This window comes from Mus caroli, unplaced genomic scaffold (genome assembly GCF_978045245.1).
Source record: "Mus caroli unplaced genomic scaffold, Mus_caroli_1 scaffold_20, whole genome shotgun sequence".
Lineage (NCBI taxonomy): Eukaryota > Metazoa > Chordata > Mammalia > Rodentia > Muridae > Mus > Mus caroli.
This window is the reverse complement of record NW_028227275.1, coordinates 38366878-38390901: the sequence shown is the minus strand read 5'-3', so window position 1 is coordinate 38390901 and position 24024 is coordinate 38366878. Positions and strand designations below refer to the sequence as shown.

Below are 24024 nucleotides of genomic sequence, written 5' to 3'. Positions count from 1 at the left end.
AATTCTGGTTTAGAGGCTTGCTGCCAGGGACGCCCCTATTTCAGTATCATCCTGCTGCCATATGTATAAGGGCAAGAAAATGTGTCCATGTGCATACCAACCCTTATTTCAGGACCTAGGCTTCTGCTAAGAGCATGAATCTGTTCACGAGGACAGTCTCCTCCTGACTTAACGATCTCTTAAAGGCCCTATCTCTCCAAACTGCTTCATTGAAGGTGACATTTTCAACATAAAAAAAAAAGTTAACAGCATATTCAAACTCTATGCACTCTATTTAGGTCTGAGTTACACACATCTGAACCCCAGGAAGCCATTAGAAATGAAGACACCGAAGCCCCATCCCAGACCTATCGAATCAGAACCTGCATTTCTAACTAGCCAATCTATCATATGATCTCTTTACATTTAAAGGTTAAGAACCCTAGCCCATCAGTAGCCTTTGGGGTTCATCATAGCTTTAATGATATGGCTATAATGATGCAGTAAATGTCTGCTGGATAACTAGATGTGCTATCTCTGTGACTCCTTCCCTTGGGGTGCAAACAGAAGAGGTAAAATAATCTCTCCTAATACTGTGCCTACTTTATTTATAGTCAATACAAAAGAGGCTTGCCAAAACACATGGGCAGCTCAATAGGCCCTGAACTCAAAGGCCTGTAGCAAAGGGGATAAAATGCCACATAAAAGGAGCATCCAGAAAGAAATATCACACTGGGATTCATCAAGAGTCACATTGGAACATCATGGGCTTGCAGTCTCAGGCAGTCATTAGGACTGAAGCAAGCTTTCAAAAGATAAGCATAGTTTCTGTGAGTGATGGGGAAGAGTATGTTATGTAAGACTCGGGGATCAGCATTAGCCAAATACACAGAAAATTGGGGGAAACTGTTAATAGAGGGGATGGTGCCAAATTAAGGGGAAACTTGCAGGAATAAGGAGTTTACAAAAGATGTAATGATTTAAATTAAGAAAGAGTGTGATCAAAGTTCACTGCAGGAGGAAGTCAGGCTATTGACCTGTGGATGTCTCAGGGATCTGAGGGCCAGAGAAGCCTGGAAGCTGTACCTGAGCCCGGATTGACATTCTTGAAGCGAATACACTGCTAATGCCACAGCAAAAGGAACAAAGACCAGGTCTGGGGAATACACAATTTTGAGAAATGCCTTCTTAGGACTCAGAGACTGGTTGGTTTATATAAAGGAAAGGGAGAAAGAGGAAGTTACATCTTTGAGGTCAAGAGTCAAAGCTAGAGTACAGAGCCTCTCTAGTAGCATGAACTTGGGAATGTTATGGGTCCTTTCTGTCTCCAATGCAAATATTGACAACATGAGATGGAACACATAAAGCAATGAGCACATGTGTACCTGGAGTCAGGCCCCACAAGGGACCTTTTAGCCATCAATGAACCACGTGTATGCACAATTCCTACCACTAAGTGGCTTGAGTGAACTAAAGATTCCTACCACTAAGTGGCTTGAGTGAACAGTACCTTGTTCATGTGTGTAATATGTTACACTACCCAGCCTATTTTAAAAAGGCATAGAATCTGCAGACACATGTCACATATAATACTTGATAACTGGCTCTTTTGCTGCTGTGTGTATTTTCTGTGCTGTGTGTTTGTCATTATTTTAGAGTATTATTTAAGAGTTGATTGAAAATAGTATGTGAGTCTGTCAATATACACGTGGGCCTTGGTACTAACCTCAAAAAAAAAAAAAAAAAGAACTATAGGACTGGACTTGGGGAGTGGTTTCCATTGGTGAAGTGTTAAGCTATACAAATATGAAAACCCAAGTTCAATAGTACCCACATAATAAGCCTGGAATAGCATACTCCAGTAATCCCAGCACTGGAAAAGTAGAGACAAAGGGATGGCATGAGCTTACTGGCCAGCCAGAATAGCCAGCGCAGTGAGCTTCAAGAGGGGTCTTGAGAGAGAGATCTTCACTAAAGGGCTGGCAAAATGACTCAGTAGGTAAAAGCACTTGCCAGCAAGTCTGATGGCCTGAATTGAATGCCTGGGATCCACATAGCAAAAGGAGAGAACTTACCTGCCAAGCTGTCCTCTAATTTCCCCGCCTGTACTGTGACACATGTGAGCATGTGTATGTGCACACACATACATGCACATATGCATGCAGGTACATACACACACACATGCACACATTTGTGCAGGCACATACACAGAGATATACACATACACACATATACACATATGCACATGCACACAAGAATTTGATGAATGTATAAAATCAATAAGAAGGTAGTGGTTTGAGGAAGACACTCAAAATTGACTTACAGTCCACATTTGTCTGCACTTTTGCAGACACAAATATGTACACACATATACCACACAAAGAATAGACTTGAATGTAACTCATGTCCAAAGGTAGTGAATAATTTGGAGGTTTTGGTTTTTGAGACAGGATTTCATTAAATCCAAGCTAGTCCAAATTCACTGTGTATCTAGGGCTAGCCTTTGAACTCCTGATGTTCCTGCCTCTACCTTGCAAGTCCTGATTACAGTTATGGGCCACAGACCTCATTAATCAATTCTCTTCTCTCCCATGCAACACTTTTAAAAATAATTTTAATTAATCTTACATTAACGTTCTGTGTATGTATATATGTGCATATGTTTGGGGGCCATAATGGACATACAGAGGTCAGAGAAAACTCATGGGAGTTGATACTCTCCTTTTACCATATGGTCCTAGGGATTGAACTTAGGTCCTCAGGCTTGGTATCAGGAAAGCGCTTTTATTCACTGAGCCATCTCAAGGACCCACTATATATCTTGTTCTTGCTAATTTCATTTATTTGAGACAGCATCTCATGTAATTCATGATTCCCCAAACTTCTGATTGGCCAGCCTCCACCCCTTAAATGTTGGGATTATAAGCATCATCACACCCTATTGGTGTGGTGCATTCGAATCAAACCGAGAACATAAGGCAAGTACTCTACCAACTGAGCTATAGACCCATGTAATATACACCTAAGAATGCTATAATTCTGATTGCTACTTTATTGCATAATGCTTTATTTCTAGCCCTTTATACTATAAATTAGGCATGCTTGTTGATTTACATATGTGCAGCCAACGTGGTTTTATATTTACCGTGTAGTTACTAATTAGCTGTATCCCACCTTGTGTTTGAGACCGTCATTCTGGATAGTATAAAGTTCTGAAAACTGTCAAGAGGGAAACTCCGTGTTGGCATTCATAAAAATCAGCTATTCTTTTTTTTTCCCCATTTTTGAAAATAAAATACGTCACTTCTTTTCACCTGAAAATGTGGAGCTCTAGAGCAACAGGTCACTTCTTTGGGCTTCGTTGCTGCTGTTGAGGAGTGGGCTTCTAGTCTAGAGTCTCAGTAGGCAGTGCTCTCTCCAAGCTGCTTTTAGGGATGCTATCTGAGATGTATCACAACTGAGGTTCCCTGTTACTTATCCCTCCTAGGGTCCATCAAGCTCCTGGGCCTGATATCCTTCAGTACTTCTGAGAAACAGTCTGCCAGTGCCTCTTTCGAGAACTTTAGCTTGCTCTCCCGATCATCTAGTTTTTGCTGTTGTTTCTGTGCACTTTCCAAATCTTCATCTTTCTGGGCTAACTTTGTAAGAACCATTGTCAACTGTCCCTTTTGCATGCTGATTTTCATTTACAATGTTGCATTTTAATCACTGCAAGTTCTGTCCTAGGTTTTCAAATGTCCATGGTCATTGCTTACAGTTTCTATTTCTTCTTTGTTTTGATATCCTCATACAAGGCGCTATATGTGTCAGTTTTGTGATCTATGACCATCATACTGTCTTGGGCGGTCTGCTCAGATATCTGTTCCATAGGAATTATTTCCAATCTAGATTTATTACACAGTCTGTGTTTTCTTCTGCCTCTTATCTAGAGCCATCACTCAATCAAATAATTGGCATTAACATACCACTTTATAGGTCTCAGACCACACTAAGAGGACCGATGGCAAACCTGTGTAGGGACCTGCTTGTGTTTAGAAATAGTTAAATGGAATTCTTCTTTAAGTCTTCCCAGAGCCTACCTCAATCCTCCATGGTTGAGGTGAGCAAGTTTCCCTGCAGCCTTCTTTTATATAGTTTCTTAGTTTTTCTGCCTAGCATTTCCTAGGTGAACACTTTGATAGATTCCAGCTTCTGTGGGGCTCGCCAAGGACGTCCCTACATTGCAGAAAGTCATCAGGTCAGATGTTCAAGGCTGCAGGGTTGGGGAGAGCTTCTCAGATCCTGCCCTGCTCTGTGTCTCCAAGCAGACCTTCTTTAGAAATGAAATATCCCTGCATTTCATGCCAAGTCAATAGTATATTTCGGAAGATTTCCTACCATTGCCTAGTATATCAAGTATGTAGTTGAACTAAAAGTTGTGTGTCTGTATATCGTCATCATTGTATTTATAGCCTCTGTTATATACACATTTTTATATATTGAACTTCCTGTTGAATCTAGCTAAACTTTGATTCTGCTCTAAATTTTCATTTTTAACTCTAGAATATCTGACATGTCTTCTGTCACATGACGTGTCTTTTAAAGATAAAGCATTTGAGCTGGGTGTGGTGCCACACACCTGTAGTCTCAGTACTGAGAAGGCAGAGAGAGAGCCAGGAGGATCATTGTGAGTCTGTAGTCACCTTGATCTGAATAACGTGTTCCAGGCCCACCATAGCTACAGTATCTCATAAAAATTAGATAAATAAAGATAGATAGATGACTGGCTGATGAGATAGATAGGTAGGTAGGTAGGTAGGTAGATAGATAGATAGATAGATAGATAGATAGATAGATGATATAAATAGATATGATAGATACATAGATGATGGATAGATACATTTATGATAGAGGGATGTGGTAGATGCATAGATGATAGATAGGTAGATTGATAGATTAGATAGATAGATATTACATACATACATAGGTAGATAACAGACTATTTAAGATTCATTTACAGCTAGATATAACCTGATATTACCTGATTTAAAATTTTTCTTTGTATTATGCAGAACTTTAGAGTCTTCTGGAACCTCAAAAAACAGCAGGATCACAAAAGCACAGTTATAACTACATCTAGTTTATTTAAAGGGATTGATCATTTTGAAAATATTAGGAATGTCTAAATTATTGTACAAATATAAGCAAAGGTAAAATGCCAACATGATTTGATTTGGGCAAAAAGCTCACCAGGAAGGTTTGTTTAAACTACATTTAATAAAAATCAAGTAATTTCAAAATTGCCAATAACAGATTTTCAACAAAACCTTTAAAACTAGAACTCCTTTATCTCCTCAGGCCTCTTTTGGTAAAGGAAATGGGCCCTTTTGCTTACATTTCTGATTTCACATAAGACATTTTCTTCAAGTAGGGACACATATAACTGTCACAATGACAAGCAGCTTCAGGCAGCTTTGCCCATCTCCCTAATTGTCAATCTTTATTCTAGTATGTCCGAGTATCTTTTGATACGAAACCTGATCTCTTGCTACACCTGATGACCAAGGAATGGCAACTGGAACTTCCCAAACTTCTCATCTCCGTGCACGGAGGGCTGCAGAACTTTGAACTCCAGCCCAAACTCAAGCAAGTCTTCGGGAAGGGGCTCATCAAAGCAGCCATGACAACTGGAGCCTGGATCTTCACTGGAGGGGTCAACACAGGTAATCAGAGTAGGATGGAGAAAGGCAGCTGCAACCACATTGTATCCAGAATAATTTTGCCTCAAGTGAAAAATGTCCACACTTCTCTACCTCACCTCTACCCATATGTGCCCACCCTCCTGCTCACCAACCTCCTCTTATTGCTTCTTCTCCTTCCTGTGCCTTAGTGAGAGCTATGCAGATATTTTTCAACTAAGAAGAAGTTCATATGAAGAATGGCTTTACTATTTAATGACTTGCAGAATTTGTATACATGCCTAATAGAAGTTGACAGGATGCTTTTAGTAGGTCAAATTATCATACGTATCCACTACACTTTTAAAAGATAACTTTTTGTTTTAAATTGAAATGACTGCCTTTTTATTTAGGCAATTGTAAGCTTGGTACCAAGTAACATTTTTAAAGGAAGGGAGGAAGGGAGGAAGGGAGGGAGGGAGGGAGGTAGGGAGAGAGGGAGGGAGGGAGGGAGGGAGGGAGGGAGGGAGGGAGGGAGGGAGGGAGGGAGGGAGGGAGTGCATGCATAACTAATATATGGCATGACTACTACACATAGGTGGACAACCTCAGGTGTCAGCCCCTGCCTTTCACCTTGTTGAGGCAGGGTTTCTCTGTTGTTTGCTCCTGTATACACCAGGCTAGCTAGCCTGTAAGCCTTCAGGGGCTCTCCATTCTCTGCTACTCACCTCTATAGGCATGCTACAGATGCTCATACTACTACAACTGTACCTGGCTTTTACATGGGTTCTGGTGAGTCAAACTCAGGTCCTTATACTTTGTGTGATAGTTGCTTTATCCACTGGGAATGTTCCCTGCCTGAGTTGTTTTTTAATACCATTTCTATCAGGGGTGTGAATTATAAGGTTAAGTCTAGATTATTCAAAATATCATACTTATTTAAAATATTTTATTTTTAATTATATTTATGCACGTGCATCTGAGACTGAGTTTGTGCACATGAGTGTAGTGCTCTAAGAAGCCAGAACCATTGGATCCTTCTTGGATCTGGAGTTTCATGCAGTTGTAACTGCCCAACATAGGTACAAGGCACCAAACTCAGATCCTTTGCAAGTGCAATACATGTGCCTAATCACTCGATATCACTTCAGATCCATGTGGGTTTATAATGTTAAATGTTTCTTAAAACATTCCACACCAGTAGATGACTAATTCCAACCCTTCATGAATTCCAAATATCTTTTCCTACCTGCCATATAAATTTTAATATTATGATGCGAGGATAATCATCAAATCAATTCTAATAACCACTTACAGTTAGGTTCTTCTCTGTAAAACATGATTAGTATTCAACAGATAACAGAGCAAACTTTGTTACCTGGAGTTAGAAATTCTTATAAAAAGTACACCAATGCCAGGGGTGGTGGCACATGGCCTTAATGCCAGAACTCAGCAGGCATAGGTAGGTGGATCTTTGTGAGTTTGAGAAGAGCCTGATCTAAAAGCTAATGAAAATTTGTCAGAAGGCTCAGAGTCTGTACACATGAGCACATTTGAAGCTAGTGGATATAACTAGTCTAACTAACATCTTTTTATTACTAAAGAATAGCTGAGTTTTAGCTCAGATGATGTGAGAATTTTGAAATCTCCTACATATCTAGACTTTGTGATCAGTCAGCACACAGCTACACAGGCATGTTTTAGCAGTGGTCTGTGTAGGTGGTCCATGCCCAGTGCTGTATTATAAAATATCAACCCAGTCTATCGGCTGGCAACATCTTCAGCTGACCAGCACAGTTAGCTCTTACTGATGATCCTATAAAAAGAAATTTTAATGACAATTTGGATTTTAGGCTACACATTTTCCTCTTTGTTAAATAGAAAGCATTTTAGTCTTTTTTGCTTTCTGAGGTAGAGAGACCCATCCCACACAAGGCTCAAAAGAAATTCTAACCAATTTTCTATATTTAGAAAGATTGCTAGTTTTCTTCTTCTCTAAAATGCATTCAAAAGCAGAAAAAATAATTTATATCCTAAATACTATAGACCAAACAGCTTGTCTCTGCTTCAGAGTGTGAGACTTTAGTGGTGGCTATTAAAGCTGGTAGCACGTAGAGAAAATTGAGGCAGAGAAGCATAACATACAGTTAAATGTCTTATCTGACCCAGGCCTGATATGTTTTGCATATTAATATTTATGGATTTACTCATCTTTGTCTGAAGGTTGCATTCAGCAATATTTTCACTTACATGACACATTGACAAGGTAACAGGTGAAAAGGGCATCTCTCCAGGCTCCCGTCCCGGCACAGCGCACTGTGGATTAGTGCTCATTTGGTCTCATGTCTATTTTACAATTGAGTCATTGAAATATGTATGATGTCTCCGTGGTAACACTGCTTAGTGAGTTCTTATGTTCGATGCATGGCTTCTGGGCCCTTATTTGGAGTTAGACCTTCCCTTGGGGCCCACAAGCTGAGTAATATCCTAACCATCCCATATTCCTGCCTAAGGACATGTGTCACATTTTATTATGCATCACTGGAGGATGTGGCAATGAAATATGGAGCTGTTGAGGACACACAAGCTACTATATGTTCAAGGAATTACATCTACGTTAAAGTTCATAGAAGGGATGGCACCGAGGATGGGTGTGTCATGGGGAAGGAGGATAATGTGGATAAGTGTAAATGTTTAGGGAATGTACCTTAAAGTAGTGTATAGAAGTGACTGCCCAAGAAGGAAGCTAAAAGATTAGAAATTGTCTATTCCTTAAATGGTTTCTTAAAGTCAATATCTGGTCCCCTACTGTTGTAATCTGAATTTCCTTGCTTTTAACTGTGAGGCAATCATTAACAGAAGAAGGAAATAAATTAAATGATGAATATTAAAAGTATACTTACACATTTTAGCATAAATTTGCCATTGAGTAAGATAGCATTATTACTAGACTTTCAACATTATGTGATATAAGTAGGAAGAGGAAATCGAGGTTGATAAAATCTTAGGTAAATAGCTACTGAAATGACCCCAATCCCTTCATAGACTATAGAGTCAATTAGCGTTTGTGCTTTTTATTCCAAGAATTCAAATACTAATAAATCACTATGCTTACAAGCAAAGCATTCTCTCATTATATTTATTCTACATAGATATTAGATATTCTTTATAGGTAGTATATATGGGAAATGAAGGAATGTATTGTTTAAGTTTGTACTGAGAAATATATCTGCATTATAACCAATCTTATGGAGAGTTTTCTAAAGGTGTAGTTTTTATACAAGTGTGTCAAAACTGTCTATCTAACATTTCCCCCCAAAGTTAAAGACACTCATTAATTTCCGGCAGAATAAGAGAAAGGTCACTGACCTTAACAAAGTTAATCCCCCCCTCTCTCTTTTTCGGCTCTTAGGTGTCATTCGTCATGTTGGGGATGCCTTGAAAGACCATGCATCTAAGTCTCGAGGGAAGATATGTACCATAGGTATCGCCCCCTGGGGAATTGTGGAAAACCAGGAAGACCTGATTGGAAGAGATGTGAGTCCTGGGGAGTGCTCTCTTGTGTGACTTCTCCTAGCATGTGCAATATACAGCATGATACTTTTAAGTCCGTCTTTCAAAGTCAAACTTGCATTCTGAAAGGTTTACTAAATGATTCCTTGGCTTCCAAATTTAAACTACTTATCAGTTCTTTCAACCAGGGTGTCGACAGTATCCCAAATTGAAATGTGACCTAAATGTACTGGACATTCATTAAAAGATTAATATTGTAACACAGAAAAAGCCTGATCGAGCATGTCATCTCTGAGCCCAAGAGATGGGTAGACTCTGGAAGGTTCAATGAACAGCTACCAGGGCTAATTCTAAGGAATAAATCAAGGACTTGGAAAAAATCTCAATAATAATTACAAGACACTGATGAAATATATGTAAGAAGACATTAAAATATACAGGCTTCTCATGTTTATGGATTGGAAGAATTAATATTCTTTTAATGTCCCTTCTACTCGATGCAATCCTTATCAAAAATGTCAATGACATCCTTCAGGAATAGTGACCCTAGAGTCCATGTGAAATCCTGGGACCCCAGCTAGCCAAAAGAATCCCGGGGAAGTAAAAGCTGGAAATGTCACAAAATCTGATTTCAAGAACTACTGTGGAATAGCAGTATCCTGGACAGTATGGCACTGGCAAAGAAGGAGACAAATGGCCACCAAAACTGAACAGAGATGTCATGCCTCCACACGTAACCAATGCTTAACAGAGGCACTGAAAGTGCTCACTGTACAAATCATGCATGTCCCCAAAGGATTCAAATTGGACCCATATCTCCCACTCTGTACTTGAGATGGAACCAGATGGAAGGGGAGATGGGGGAGAAACTGAGAGTAGAGGGAGGAGAAATAGTAATCAGGATATATTATGTGAGAAAAGAACCAATTTTCAATAAGAGGGAAAAATCATTTTAATGGAAGAGAGGGGGTAAGCAAAGCCTTAAACGTGATCTCTGAAGCCACTAGAACTTGAAAAAGAGGGAGCACTTCAAGGCCTCTAGAGGGGCAGTGGTTCTCTGCAGAGGACCTGTAGTGGCAGAAAACCAAAGTAAAGCTTTACAAGCTGGGATGAACTCAAACTCATGACTTCACAGCACAAGAAGCAATAGGATGAAAAGGCAGCATATAGAATGAGACAGAATATTTGCCATCACTTGTCTGACAAAGAATTAAGGGCTGGAGTATATAGAATCTAAAAACGAGTGAGACAAATCTAACTCTAAAACGGGAAAACAAACGAGTTATTTAATACAGTAAAACACTGAATAGCACTGGCCATTAGGGAAATAGAAATCCCAGCTATAATGAAAACTGGTATTACAAAATAAATAACACATTCTGGCAAAGATACACAGAGATGAAACTCATATACTGGTGATGGTATTATAAATTATTCCAGCTATTACGCAGAGCAATATAGAGATTCCTCAAAAACTAAAAAAAAATATATATATGGTATAGATAGATAGAGAGATAGATAGATAGATAGATAGATAGATAGATAGATAGATAGATAGATAGATAGATAGATAGAGATACAGATCAGATACAGATACAGATACAGATACAGATACAGATACAGATACAGATACAGATACAGATACAGATACAGATACAGATACAGATACAGATACAGATACAGATACAGATACAGATACAGATATAGATATATAGGCAAATTAGCACACCAAAGCCTGCCACACTAGTCACAATACATAAGGAACTAGTCCAGATGCCCAGCAACAAATTCTTGAATAAAGATTATATGTGTGTGTATGTAACAAAGATTTTATAAACATATTATATATGCATACATATATACATATATATATATATATATATATATAATTAAATATTACCTGGCCATAAAGGAGATCCTGTCATTAACAGTAAAAAGGAATTGATGACATCAGGTAAAATAGGCAAGGCGCAGGTAAACGAGCACACCTTGGTCTCTCCTATACACAGAAGCTTTTAAAAAGCTGATGTCAGAACCACTACTAAGATCGGAAAGAGTGGACGTTGGAAAAGGAGGACTTGGATTTGATCTGTGCTGTAGACAGAAAGTCCTGCTCAACCCAACTAGTACATAGAAGCAACCCATATGAGTCAGGTCCAGTTTTAAAAAGATATATAGTCAAAATTTCCTTTTTTCCATGGAAATTAAAATGGCAGGTTACGGAGTACACTGAAAACATAATTATAGTCTAGCTAGTCAATAAATCTGTCACCGAGGTTTATTGAATTTTGATCTGATGAGCTACAATATGCATAGAATTTACTTGGCTCTCTTGTTATAATAGTCTTTGTTTTTCAAGTTTTTCATTAGAATAGAGGTACTATTCTTTTATTATTTCTTTTATAGAATAAAAGACAAGGCCAGCTATGGTGCTGGAGAATCTCAAATTTGAAAAAAGCCTGGGCAGGATACATCAGGGGCAGGATTCTTAGAACTTAATCCAGGTCCTCAATCTTAATAAATGTTCCATAATGAAGATGAATTGGGAGTGATGGAATCTAGACTACATGGGGAAATATAGAACATGTAATGATAACACTTTCTCTGCTCTCCACTTTATGACAATTTTATCTCTAAGCACATCTGAAGTTCTGTGGCTGCAGGGGTCCTTTTCATTGGAACCTTACCTGGTGAAAGACACTGAGGATCTCTCTGGGAGTCCCTCTTTATTAGGATTTTAATTCAAGTAGACGCCATACTTGAGGGTTCAACCCTCATGACACAATTAGCTCCTCACCTCTGAACACCATCACCCTGTAGGTTAGGATTTCGATGATAGAATTGGGGTGGGAGGGTTCATAAACTTTTAGTTCATTTCATCAGTGTAAGAGTGCCTAGAAAATACAATGTGGTTTAGTTTGTTTTTAAACCTTAGCATTATACTTTGCATGAGAATACAAGGCATTGACAGAACATATAAATGCTTCATGTTATCATTTCTTTATCCCTAGGTAAATTATAAAAATAGTTTCTCTGTTGCCATAGCTTCTCTAGGTAGAATCATGATGATGCTAACTGTAATTTACTGAGTATGTCCTGAAATGGAATAGCTTCGCAGGGTTAAGTAAATGATCCATGAACTAAAACCAAAAGCCCAACCCTTTATTTCCAGAGATCACTGTTATAATATTTATTATATCAAGGGACCTGAAAAAATACTCAACAGTGGATTTTTTTTTTTGCTGTTATTTGGGGCACTGGTAAATATCTTAACACCTACAAATTAAACTTGAAAATATACTCAGTAGATAACTAAACCTCTTCATTGTCCTGAAAAATAAAAATCTTGGCTTAGACAGATAATTATAAAAGTATCAGGAGTGTGAAGTCAGGAAAGAACTTCTAGCAAATTCTCATTCTCACTTAACACATTTTAAATTTATATTCCTTACTTTTGGAAAACTACTTTGCCAGAATTATAAGAGATGACTGAAAATTTCTAAAATCTTTGTCTCTAGGCAAACCAGATTAATCAGACCTATGCCAAATTAAATATTCATAATCAGAAGCAAAGGTATGTTTTCATTTTAACTTAAGGGCAAATATTATGCCTGGCAATTTTCTGACAATATAGTTCCTCCTCTATATTTCTTTTCAATATTATACATCAATAAATTACAAGTTCATCTCCTGGAGCTTTTATAGCTTTGAAGAACTCTTAGAAAGGTGTCTTTTTTTAATGCTATCTTTGCATTTTAAGCCAAGGTCAATATATAATTGATTGCTAAATTGGATGTAGTTAGCAACTCAACACATTTGCTAGTTATCCTGGGGACAAGCCAAATATGACTTCATACTGTAAACTCAAAACAAAAACCAAAAAAAATCCTCCCAACAGGAAGTAGCCTCAGCATGAGATTTGTTGGACTGTGTTAGATAAGGCTTACCCAGAGGATGCTAGAGGAAAAGGTCAGAGGTAAGGAAACCCACCTACATCTGTTAGATGTACAGAACAGGGCCAATACTTGCTGAGCCTAGACCACACAGATTCTGGGCAAACTGCCATGGCAGCAGTTAGGGTCACGTGCTTCAGAAAGGCAGCTTTGGTGACAGTAATGATGAGTTTGGACTTGGGAGTGTTCACTTTGAAGTTCCTTTTAGATATTGCCAAGAGAATTTCTGGAATACTACTCAGCATATGAGGAAGAAGCAGAAAGATTAGCCTATGAGCTTAGGTTTGGAAGTCATCTCGGATAGATGACAATCAGGCCATCCCAGCGGTTGGCATCCCCATGGGAAGGCAATAGTAAGGAAAAGAAGGCTGAGGCCCTGACGATCTCCATAATTTAATGGCCAAGTAGAGCGAAGAGCCAGCAAAGGGGTTGTATAAATGGCTGAGATATAGGAGTTGAATAATGAGTTATGGAGGCCAATGGAAGGCTGGGCATTGGAGCCCCATGCTACTGACAGACTGAGATGGTAGGGACTTGGGGCTGTTAGATATCACTGGAATATTGGCTGAAACTGCTTTGTGGAGTAACAAAAAGGCAAGCACACTCACGAGAAGAAAAGCAGCATGGATGATCCCAAAGAGAGATGGGCTGTCCACAGGAATCAGCATGAGGGATTAAAGCATCATAGATGGTACTGATGTTTCAGGGAATGTGGAGATAAGATGGGTAGTCTATGGGAGTTAGGATGTAAGGGATTAAACAACACATGGTATTGATGTTTCAGAGAATAAGAAAAAATAGAGTACCCACCAATCAGTACTGTATTTCTAGCAAAACAACCATCATTGATTTGAGTGCATGGTCCTTTAAGGTTTGTGCCTCAGCTACTCTTTAGAGTACAGATTGTGTCACTTATGATAGGTTATGTACCATAATCTCATTGAAAGTCATGAATAGTGTAAATTGAAATGTGTCTACCCCAATGGACATCATAGTTTAGGCCAGTCAACCCTAAGCTGCTCAGGATACTGACATTAACCTACAGTTGAGCCTATTTTTAAGTAAAATGTTGAATAGTTTATATAGTTTACCAGCCACGGTACACTATAGAGTACTAAACCAATCACTTACCTTTCTAATCATTCAAACACCTGGATGCTATGGTTTTCTACCACTACAAAAACATCATAACAGAAAATCACTAACCTGAAAAAATAAAAGAATAAACTTAGTAGTCTCTACTGAATATGTATTGTGTTTTGTAGCATTGTAAAGTTGAAAAAAAAATGACAAGTTGAACCTTTGTGTGTGGGAGATTTTATCTTAATACGTTGATTTTAAAACTAGCCTCAGTGTATATAGACACAGAAAATACATAAGGCATAGGGTTACCATAACCAACTAACAAGAACTGAAGTCAGATTATCTGCCAAGTAGAAAGGGGAAGGATTCCAGTGAGCAGTGTTAAGAGGCTGCAGGATGCTCATCATAAACTAATCAAAAGCACAGGGCATGAATTTCAGGCAACACGGAGGGTTCATGCCTAGAGGCAGAGGGGTACCAGCGTCATGAGACTATTTACAACAGTCCAGAAAAAGAGGAAAAGGGATACTTCAAAAATCTGAAAGAAAGGCAAGATCGTTTCACCTATGGATACATAAAAATGACCTTCAAACTTAATGGCTTAAGTAACAGACTGATTTCTTAGTTACTGAGGGAGGAATCTGTAAATGGCTTACCTGTGAGCTTAGGTCTCTTGAGGTGATGGTCACATGACAGCTGGGCAGCTCCATAGTCGGAGGCTACTATGCTCTCTTCATAGCTTGCTTCCTAGCCTGTTGCTATTTGTCGTTCCTGATCACATGAATCATGGAGCTGTGAAACCATCTTCCCAACATGGCACCAACTTCCTCTGGAGTAAATGAGCTGACAGAAAGCAAACTGAGAGAAACTCCTTTTATGGTTACACACACTCAGTTTTTAACGTTATCCCTTAGAAGTGAGTCATTGCACACATTGAGAGAAGAGTTTCAAAGAACTTCTAAGCACAGTTTAAATCCACCCCCATCGGGAACCTGGTGACTGCTGGAGACAGGAACCTCTTTTCAGAGCCTTTCCTCACTGCTAGTAGTTGGCTCCTCTCAGGATGGGCCAAAGGGAGGTGAGTCTATTTAAGCGTAAAGTATGAAGTGAGGGCCACAAACACTCTGTATGACACACAGCAAGGAACACATTTTCAAAGTGTTGCAGAAGGGTCCCACAGCTCAGGGATCTGGGCGCTCTTTGAAATGGGTCCTTGGGTTTTTACTGGCTGGCTCCTTGTGTGGACTGCTGAACCTTGAGGTAGCTTCCTGCTTCTCAGCAGTACCCTTTTCCCCAGCAGATGCAGGCGCCAGATAAGGACATGGAGAATCTCTACACTCCTTTTATTTCTCTCACCAAAGTGCAACCCCGTCTGGCTCCCTGCTAGTACCTCTTTTGAAAAAACTCCATATAACTATAACCATTCTAGATAGCTCTGCTGGAAACAGTGTGCTCAGCTGTCTGGTGGATTCCAAAGCCAGATGAGGCATTAACAAAATGCCCAGCAGCAAAGCCAGCCACAGTATCCTCTATGAATTTAAAAGGAGACAGTTCTTGGTTTGCCTTCCTACCATGCGGGGACTTCTATAGAAACTTCAGATTGACACGTGGCTGATGGAATACATTTGGCCAAGACGCCTTACATCGTAAAGCCTTATACTTCCTGGATAAAATAAACATAGAACATCACTCCCTGAGATTTTGTCCTCACCACGCAAGGCATGCTAGACATGGCCAATGAATGCTCGTGTTCTTCCGGTATACATTAAAGCTAGGTTGCTCTTAAGAGAAGGAAATAACTATTCAAGCCATGTGTGCCCTACTCTGCTGCCTGGAACACGTGGATACACAAGTCATTAAGAAATGGACTTGGAACTGCAGAAGGCCCCTGATTGATGGCTTAGAAACCTAATTTAGCGCAACTCAAATCTATTAGGAAAAAGGAATCTCAGGTGACCAAATTGCCATTGCACTGCGCAAAGCACCAGAAGAGGGAAAAGGTTTTGATGAATAAGAAAGGGTGAGATTTTACTTTTGTAGTCAACATCAATCTTAGGCCATTGTTTGGCACTGACTTGAATTAAGAAGAACACCTTTAACACAGCTTAGACAGACTCAAGTATTAAAGTCAGGAAGCTCCCAGAAACGATAAGTCCTGTACTTTACAGATAAGAAAACTCAGCGTATCTTGAACATTTATCAGGAGATATTATCTTGAAACATGATCAGGCATGTCCTCAGATCAGCATAGTGCCACCATCACAGGCTGCATTTCCTCAAGAAGTTTATGAATTAATGAGCAGAGAAACACAGATATCTGCCCAAGGTTACAAGGTAGTAGCTGTAGAAACTAAACTATAGTCCCTATATGCTGGTTTCCTGAAATGCTCCTAAATGAATCCAAGGCATGCCTGGAAATACATAGAAAAACTCCAGCAGCTACTCTAGACCAAACTGCAAATGGCTAATTTAAGCCCATGCAGATTACAAATGTATCAGTCTGTGACCAACACATAAAGGATGCTTCCTGCTAATGCCATGTATAAACCCTTGCAACATCCCCCACTCCAAAGAGGTGCTCTCTTTCATAACTAAGGTATAAAAAGGCATGGACCAGAATTCTATCAAACACCCAGTATAATACTAAATGGTATGCAATAGGTTAGTGAGTAAAGGTTTGTTCTCACTTACTCTTGAGGGACAAGGGGCAGGGGATGCATTACTTACATGCACTATGATCAGTGATAGCCAGAGGTTCTAAAGTCCACTTCTAAGTTGATTGACTTGTTCGTCATGAAAACCGATTAAAAGGCCTTTGGGACATTATTCATCCTTCTTCAGTTCGTGTTATAATCTCAAAGATGAAACACAAGAAATGATATGGGTGTCTGCTTTGCAGCGCTTCCAAGGAGTATGTGACCTCCATTTTCCTGTCTTTTTTAGGAAGAAAAGGTGAAACACCTTACCCAGTGGAGGCTTTGGGGCTTTGTGACTTACCTCTCTCCCAAGTCCCCATTGAGAAGCATGCACAGTCACCCAGTGTACCATGAAAACATCACCAGCACACTCAACAATACACACCTCCAAAGACAGCCATCGCCCCTCCCCCTATAAGCTCTTAACAGCGAAAATGGCTCTGCTGCCTCCAAAACCTCTCAGAAGGAGAAGTTTATTTGTATTTCTGTTATTAAAAAAAAAAAGAGTAGTGTTTGTTCGATTTGGAAAATACATAAGAGGCATCAGGAAATTTTTGTATATAGAGAGACGTTAACTCGAATAGAAAAAGACTGCAGGCATGTTTGTAATGAGGAATATTAAGTGGATTTGGTAGGCAAGTCAGACCGAAATATGTTTCTCGGAAGGATGGAAGTTATTTCCAAAGTCTCAGTTAATCAACAACTAGTTCCAAGCCATCATCTCCGATGCCTGGAGGGATGGGACAAATCACACTTTGCATTTTGTCAAAGATGGTTGATTTTCCCCTCTTGCTTTCCATCGCTCTAAATCTCTTGGGTAAAACAAAGGCGAGTGGTCTGTCCCACATTATGTTCTGATTGCTGTTTTACAACTGGAAACATATAGTTGGTAAGACAGAGTAGAGCTGGGTAAGGAATTAATATTCTACAATGCTTGCCAGAAGCTGGGCATTGTGCCTGGTACTTTGCACATGTAATCTAAGCCAGTCCCCCTGAGGTCAGTAGTTTTATCATGTCCCTTTTACAAATTAAGAGACTCAGGGTTCCAACAGCCATAGACAGAACTGCAATTCCATCCTTGATTTATGTGGTTGGGGACGTTCCAGGATTCGGTAAAGCTTCCTCTAAGGAGGACAGAAACACTGAGCAATTTTACACATTTTTCAGATTTCCTCTATTGTTTGGCAGACAACCTCTCTGCCAAAGTATGGCAACCTATAACTTGCTACATAGAAGATCAAAAGAAAAGGGATTCAGGTAATGAAGAAATCCAAATTTGACAGTTTGACCTTGGCCGATGCAGATGTCCAGCATCCTGTAGGCACTGCTGAGCCTGTTTAACAAGAGAAGGTTATCACATGTCTAGAGACTGAAGAACCAGTGGGCTTAGGATTCCATAATGGAAAAAGAGAGATGTGACTGTCCTAAGTGGACAATGAAATTGCCTTCTAATTTCTGATGCAATTTCAGTTGCATTCCCAATGATTTTCAATCCGTTTTTTTCCCCCACTTGAAGATTTAACTTTCACTAATAGCCTTTAAGTAGATTCATAAATTAATGTTGTTGCGGGAAATATTTTAAAAATGGTACTATCTAGTGCTATTGCAGGTCACTCTCAGGCCCCCGCTGCCTCCATGGCTAGCCCCAAGCAGAGACTGCCCATCTCGAGGTTATCTTGTGGTGGATTCTGTTCACATTCCAAGCCATCCATCCACTGTGGTCAGGGGCAAACTGGAGAAGGGAAGACCTCCGACTGGGTCTAGCCTAGAGGCATCAAGACCATGGGCAGAGAGTAGTTGGGTATAGCTCGGGATGGTACCATTTTTCTTTAATATTTCCTGAAACATAATGTTGGGGGAGGAAGGGAAGGAAGGAAGCAAATAGACAGGAAAGCAGCACAAATGACTAGTGTCCATTGTCACATATTGTTTATTCTCCAAAACTCCAGTCTCCCTTTCCCCTCATAGAGCTGCTGTGCCTTCCCCACCCCCTTGGCACTGAGTCCTCAGGAGCTGCCACTGAAAATCAGCATAGCAACTGAAGCATTTTCCTTTGCCCAAATGCACAGTGCAGAGGCACTTTCAGGAGAGGAGAAAGTCTTTCGGCTCAGCCTTTCTGCAAAGCATTAATATTTATTAGCATGCACTCCCCTGTAAGATGAATGTTTTATGATCAACTATGAGTGGCAACGAATGGGAATTTCAACCACAAGCCACCCATTCTTCCAGTGCTTGGGAGTGCAGAACAGGCTTTGCAAGACAGGCCTCTCCATTTTGGAAGAATCCCACGTCATCTTCTGGACAAGGCAGCAGTTGACCACTGCCCACAGGGTTATTAGAGTCCATAATCAAGCTTATCAGATTCCAAAATCAACAAGGAGCAATTAAAATGAAACTCTGCCTTGGCATCATATCAATGCTATATTTAAAAACAGAAACACATATAACAGGACTGAAAACCATTTCAAAAGCTCGGAATCATATTCATATTTTAAATTTAAATCAGATCAGCTCCCTAACAATTCTGTAAAGAAAGGATCCATTGCATTCCCAGGTTTGAACAAAAGCATGCCTCTCTCAGGTTTGCTGGTTCACTCAATTTACTGAGTACATTTCATCTTCCAGGCACATCGGACTGTGGGTTTTGAATCAGGATCAAGGTCTGAAAAATGACTTACATGAGCTCTTCACAATTGCAAACTGCCCTTACTAAATCACTCTGTAATGTGTTTAATGCACGATTCCATCTTACTCGTCTATTGTATGGTGAGTTATTATATGCTGGGAGAGGCAAGTGCATCTCATCTGTGTAATTAATGGATGCACCATACAAAAGCACAAAAGTAAGAACCCAGTAGCATCTATTTCTGTCCTGCCAATTTCAGTGATTCTGTGCAGGAGTCACCAAGCTGAGGCTTGCATCAGTGAACCTCCTGAATGGCCTCTCTTCATCCTCTCCAGCTGAAGCTCCAACCTAGATATTTTGGCAATAGTTTGCCAATATCCTGTGTGTCTGATTTTGTCTAATAGGGGAAGAAGAAGAATCTCAGAATTTTGAATCAGGCTTGGATACAAGTTCTGATTATTTGTCTAAATTTTTAGATAACTTGCCTATTTCTTTACTTTCCGATCTAAAAACTAAACATAATGTGTAAGGTGGGATTATAACACGGAATGCATATGCTATATAAAAAGCAGCTAGCTCATGACAGATATGGCTTTTGATAGCAAAAAAAAAAAAAATATCAGAGACTATATTGAAATTGCTCTATTTTATGGAGTGCAATTCATTACTGAAATTAAAAATCAAAATGAGAGTGATAAACTTTTAGGCCTGATTTATTTTCATCTCATTAGACTGTTATGTTATACTCGGGCTGTATGGTACTTAAGAAATCGATCAAGGATAGTGTTGGTTTTAAGTAACAGAGCTTCTGGTTCCTAAGTGAGGATCAACAAATTCCCCTAACTGGGCCGCCTTTTCTGGCCTCAGTGGGAGAGAATATACCCAGTCCTGCAGTGATTTGATGTGCCAGGGTGTGTTGATACACAGGGCACCTGATATTAGGATATAAATGAATTAATTAATTAACTAATTAATTAATTAAAGAGAGACTAAAACCCTTCCCCCAACTCCTGAAACTGATCTCCAGAATAATGACATCTACAGGACCTATTAAACCACAGATATGACAGACGAAGGGAAAAGGGAAACATCTTAGTTAAACTTAAAAAAAGCTATTTTTGCCTCAGTAACAAAATGTCAGTTTGACTTAAACAGTCATCAGCACACAGGTCTTTAATATAATGAAGGCATAAACTCAGATTTGGTACCATCATGCCTTCTTTCAATCTCTCTCTTCCTATGTCTCACATCCTGTTTCCACCTTTCTGACTCTGCCTTCCTTTTGCTGCCTGTAGGTAGTCCGACCATACCAGACCATGTCCAATCCTATGAGCAAGCTCACCGTTCTCAATAGCATGCACTCCCACTTCATCCTGGCTGACAATGGGACCACGGGGAAATACGGAGCAGAGGTGAAACTCCGAAGACAACTGGAAAAGCACATTTCACTCCAGAAGATAAACACAAGTAAGTTAAGCCACTCTGTGACTACTGCACTGACTAGAAAACTAGTGCTAAATGTTTGTGTATCCTATGCATCAAGGAGAGGAAAACTCAAGGACACTGTAGGCACCAGTCATCCTTCCTTCTGGGCCAATGGGGAGACAGAGAGGAAGTTATCCAGGGGAACACAAGAGGAAGTCTGAGAATACTAACACAATTAATGGGTTCAAGCTCATTTCTTCACACATAGAGAATTCATCTCCAGCTGGGGTTTAGGAATGCAGATAAGCTTTCTCTGAAACTTTTCCTACTTCCTTCCACAGTACCCCAGAGAAGAAAGGCACCCCAGAGAAATAGCTGCTATTTAGTAAGCCTATTTTTTTTTTGTGCTTGTGACTAAAAAAAGGCAAAACAAATCAGGCTTTGATCTTAGCACAGAGGGGTCTCAAAGGAGTTGAATGTTTTTTAAACTAAAGCATACTGGGCAGGCATCTTGCTCCAACTCTACCTACCCCTGCTTTACACTTATGTCCATCTGTATTTATCATCTCCAGCTGTGCGTGCATTTTAATATGAGTATGCATGTGTGCTGTGTGCTGTGTGCTATATATCTGATGGCTATAAAATTCCTCTGAAGGACTTGTGAGCTCTGTACTGAAGTTGTCGAATAAACATTTGGCTATGAAAAGAAAGAATGCTCCCCTGATAATCTACTAAGGGTCCTCTCAGAAAAACAAAACAAAACAAAATAAAACAAAACAAAACAAAACAAAACAAAAAAACTTTCCTTTCCACAAAGTGCTTTGTGAGGCTTCAGTGACTTGCCAGTTTAGATTGTAAACACAGTCACACACACACACACACACACACACACACAAACATATTTGTGTATATATACATGTAGGTGTTTATGAGTAAAGTATGTTTCTCACTCTTGAGGGACAAGAAAAAATTCATTACTTACATGTTATTTATATGTATATACACATATATATGCCTTATAATATATATACATATATATAATGGAAGTTTGCATGTTACATTAAAATTCCATAGCCTATAATTTCAAGAAAAGCTAGATTCCCTTTGGCTATTCATCGAAAGCTCAGCACCATGTGGTTCAAGTTTTTCTTTTCTTTTTTCTTTCTTTTTTTTTTTTTTTTTTTTTTATAATTTTAATTCTTTTTTTTTTTTTTTTTTTTTTTGTTTTTCGAGACAGGGTTTCTCTGTATAGCCCTGGCTGTCCTGGAACTCACTTTGTAGACCAGGCTGGCCTCGAACTCAGAAATCCTCCTGCCTCTGCCTCCCGAGTGCTGGGATTAAAGGCGTGCGCCACCACACCCGGCTTCTTTTCTTTTTTCTTTTTGTTTTAATCACATAATTTATTTTTTATTGGATATTTTCTTTACATTTCAAATGTTACCCCCTTTCCCGGTTTCCCTCCTTCCCTCCCTCCCAGAAACACCCTATCACATCCTCCCTACCCCTGCTTCTATGAGGGTGTTCCTCCACCCTCCCACCCACTCCCACCTCCCCGCCCTCGATTCTCCTACACTGGGGCATCTATCCAGCCTTCATAGGACCAAGGACCTCTCCTCCCATTGATGCATGACAAGGCCACCCTCTGCTACATATGCAGCTGGAGTCATATGTACTCCTTTGTTGATGGTTTAGTCCCTGGGAATGCTGGGAAGTCTGGTTGGTTGATATTATTGTTCTTCCTATGGGGTTGCAAACCCCTTCAACTCCTTCAGTCCTTTCTTTAACTCCTCTATTGGGGACCCTGTGCTCAGTCCAATGGTTGGCTGCAAACATCCGCCTCTGTATTTGTAAGGCTCTGACAGAGCCTCTCAGTAGACAGCCATATCAGGCTCCTTTCAGTATGTACTTCTTGGCATTCACAATAGTGTCTGGGTTTGGTAACTGTATATGGGATGAATCAACTTCATTCAACTTTTTCAAATCCCACCTCTCTTCTCTGTCTTTGTCCCTGATGGATCTTCCTGGCTACAGCCACCTTTTTGGCAGAGCTAGGGTGCCAGGCCCTTCTGCTCTCAGCTTCCTGTTCTTATGCCCTCCTCTCTAGTTGTTGCTCTGGCTGCTTACTTAGACCAGCTTTATACATTCATCCAGTTCTGAGTGAAATCTGGAATAACAAAGTTGGCTCAAGTCTGAAATAAAAAACCATGTTAGGAAACTCCATTCTTGAATCTTTGCAGCTGTGGCCCAAGAGGAGAACTGGAGGAAGGGATGCAATAAATACACACACACACACACACACACACTCATACATACACACTCACACATACACACACACAAGCATGGGGGGGATGGGAGAGAGAGAGAGAGAGAGAGAGAGAGAGAGAGAGAGAGAGAACTAACTGATCAGAGACTGGCAGAGACAAAAGCATCGTCATCAGCCAAGTGGCAAGCTTTGCCAAAAATATTAGCACTTTCCTTCATCTCAGTATTTAAGAGAATGAATGGGGATAGATTATATAATTAGTACTATTTTAACTTATTTTAGGATATAGTGTTACTTCCACCCCCCCCAATCTTGGATTAAATATGAGAGTTCATGAGAAATTAGCTAAAAACTAGAAGACGGGAGAGCAAGGATACAAGACATAATTCAAGGTCAAAATGAGTACAGGACAAAGAGACACACTCACTAGACCAGCAAAGCCCATCACTGTGCAGGCCCTGGTGGATCCTGAGCCATTTATAAAGCAGAGCTAGATGTGCAGTTGGATGTGCTAGGTACCAGCTAAGGATATGCAAGTTAGACCAGCCAAGACGGTTGGTTATCTGAGCCTTGTGTTTGAGAGCTGCCCAGACATAGGTGCCTTTGGTTTATTCCAGAGGAGACACTTTTTGTTATGTAATTCAAGTGCCTACAAGGATGCTTTTCTCCAAAGGGTTTTTAAGTGCTGGGTATTACTACTGGCCTTCCAGGAAAGGAGGGAAGGAATGAGGGGCAGGCAAGAAGTCTCCTGAACAACCACCTCATGCCAGTGAACAGCAGAGGCCAGCGCCTGGAGAGTGAAGGACAACCATGGCAGATGGTTAGGGAC

General features: G+C 39.9%; 1 protein-coding gene across 27 annotated transcripts in view; it reads left to right on the top strand.

The window, feature by feature from the left end:
- The window catches only part of Trpm3 (transient receptor potential cation channel subfamily M member 3), an 886635-nt gene that overhangs the window by 586534 nt on the left and 276077 nt on the right, over positions 1–24024 (top strand). For all 27 annotated transcript variants that reach the window (XM_085834108.1, XM_085834113.1, XM_085834114.1 and 24 more), the window contains exons 4-6: positions 5468–5681; positions 9049–9173; positions 20803–20974. In XM_085834108.1, coding sequence (XP_085690234.1) covers positions 5468–5681; positions 9049–9173; positions 20803–20974 — 511 coding nt within the window. The remainder of the gene's footprint in view (positions 1–5467; positions 5682–9048; positions 9174–20802; positions 20975–24024) is intronic.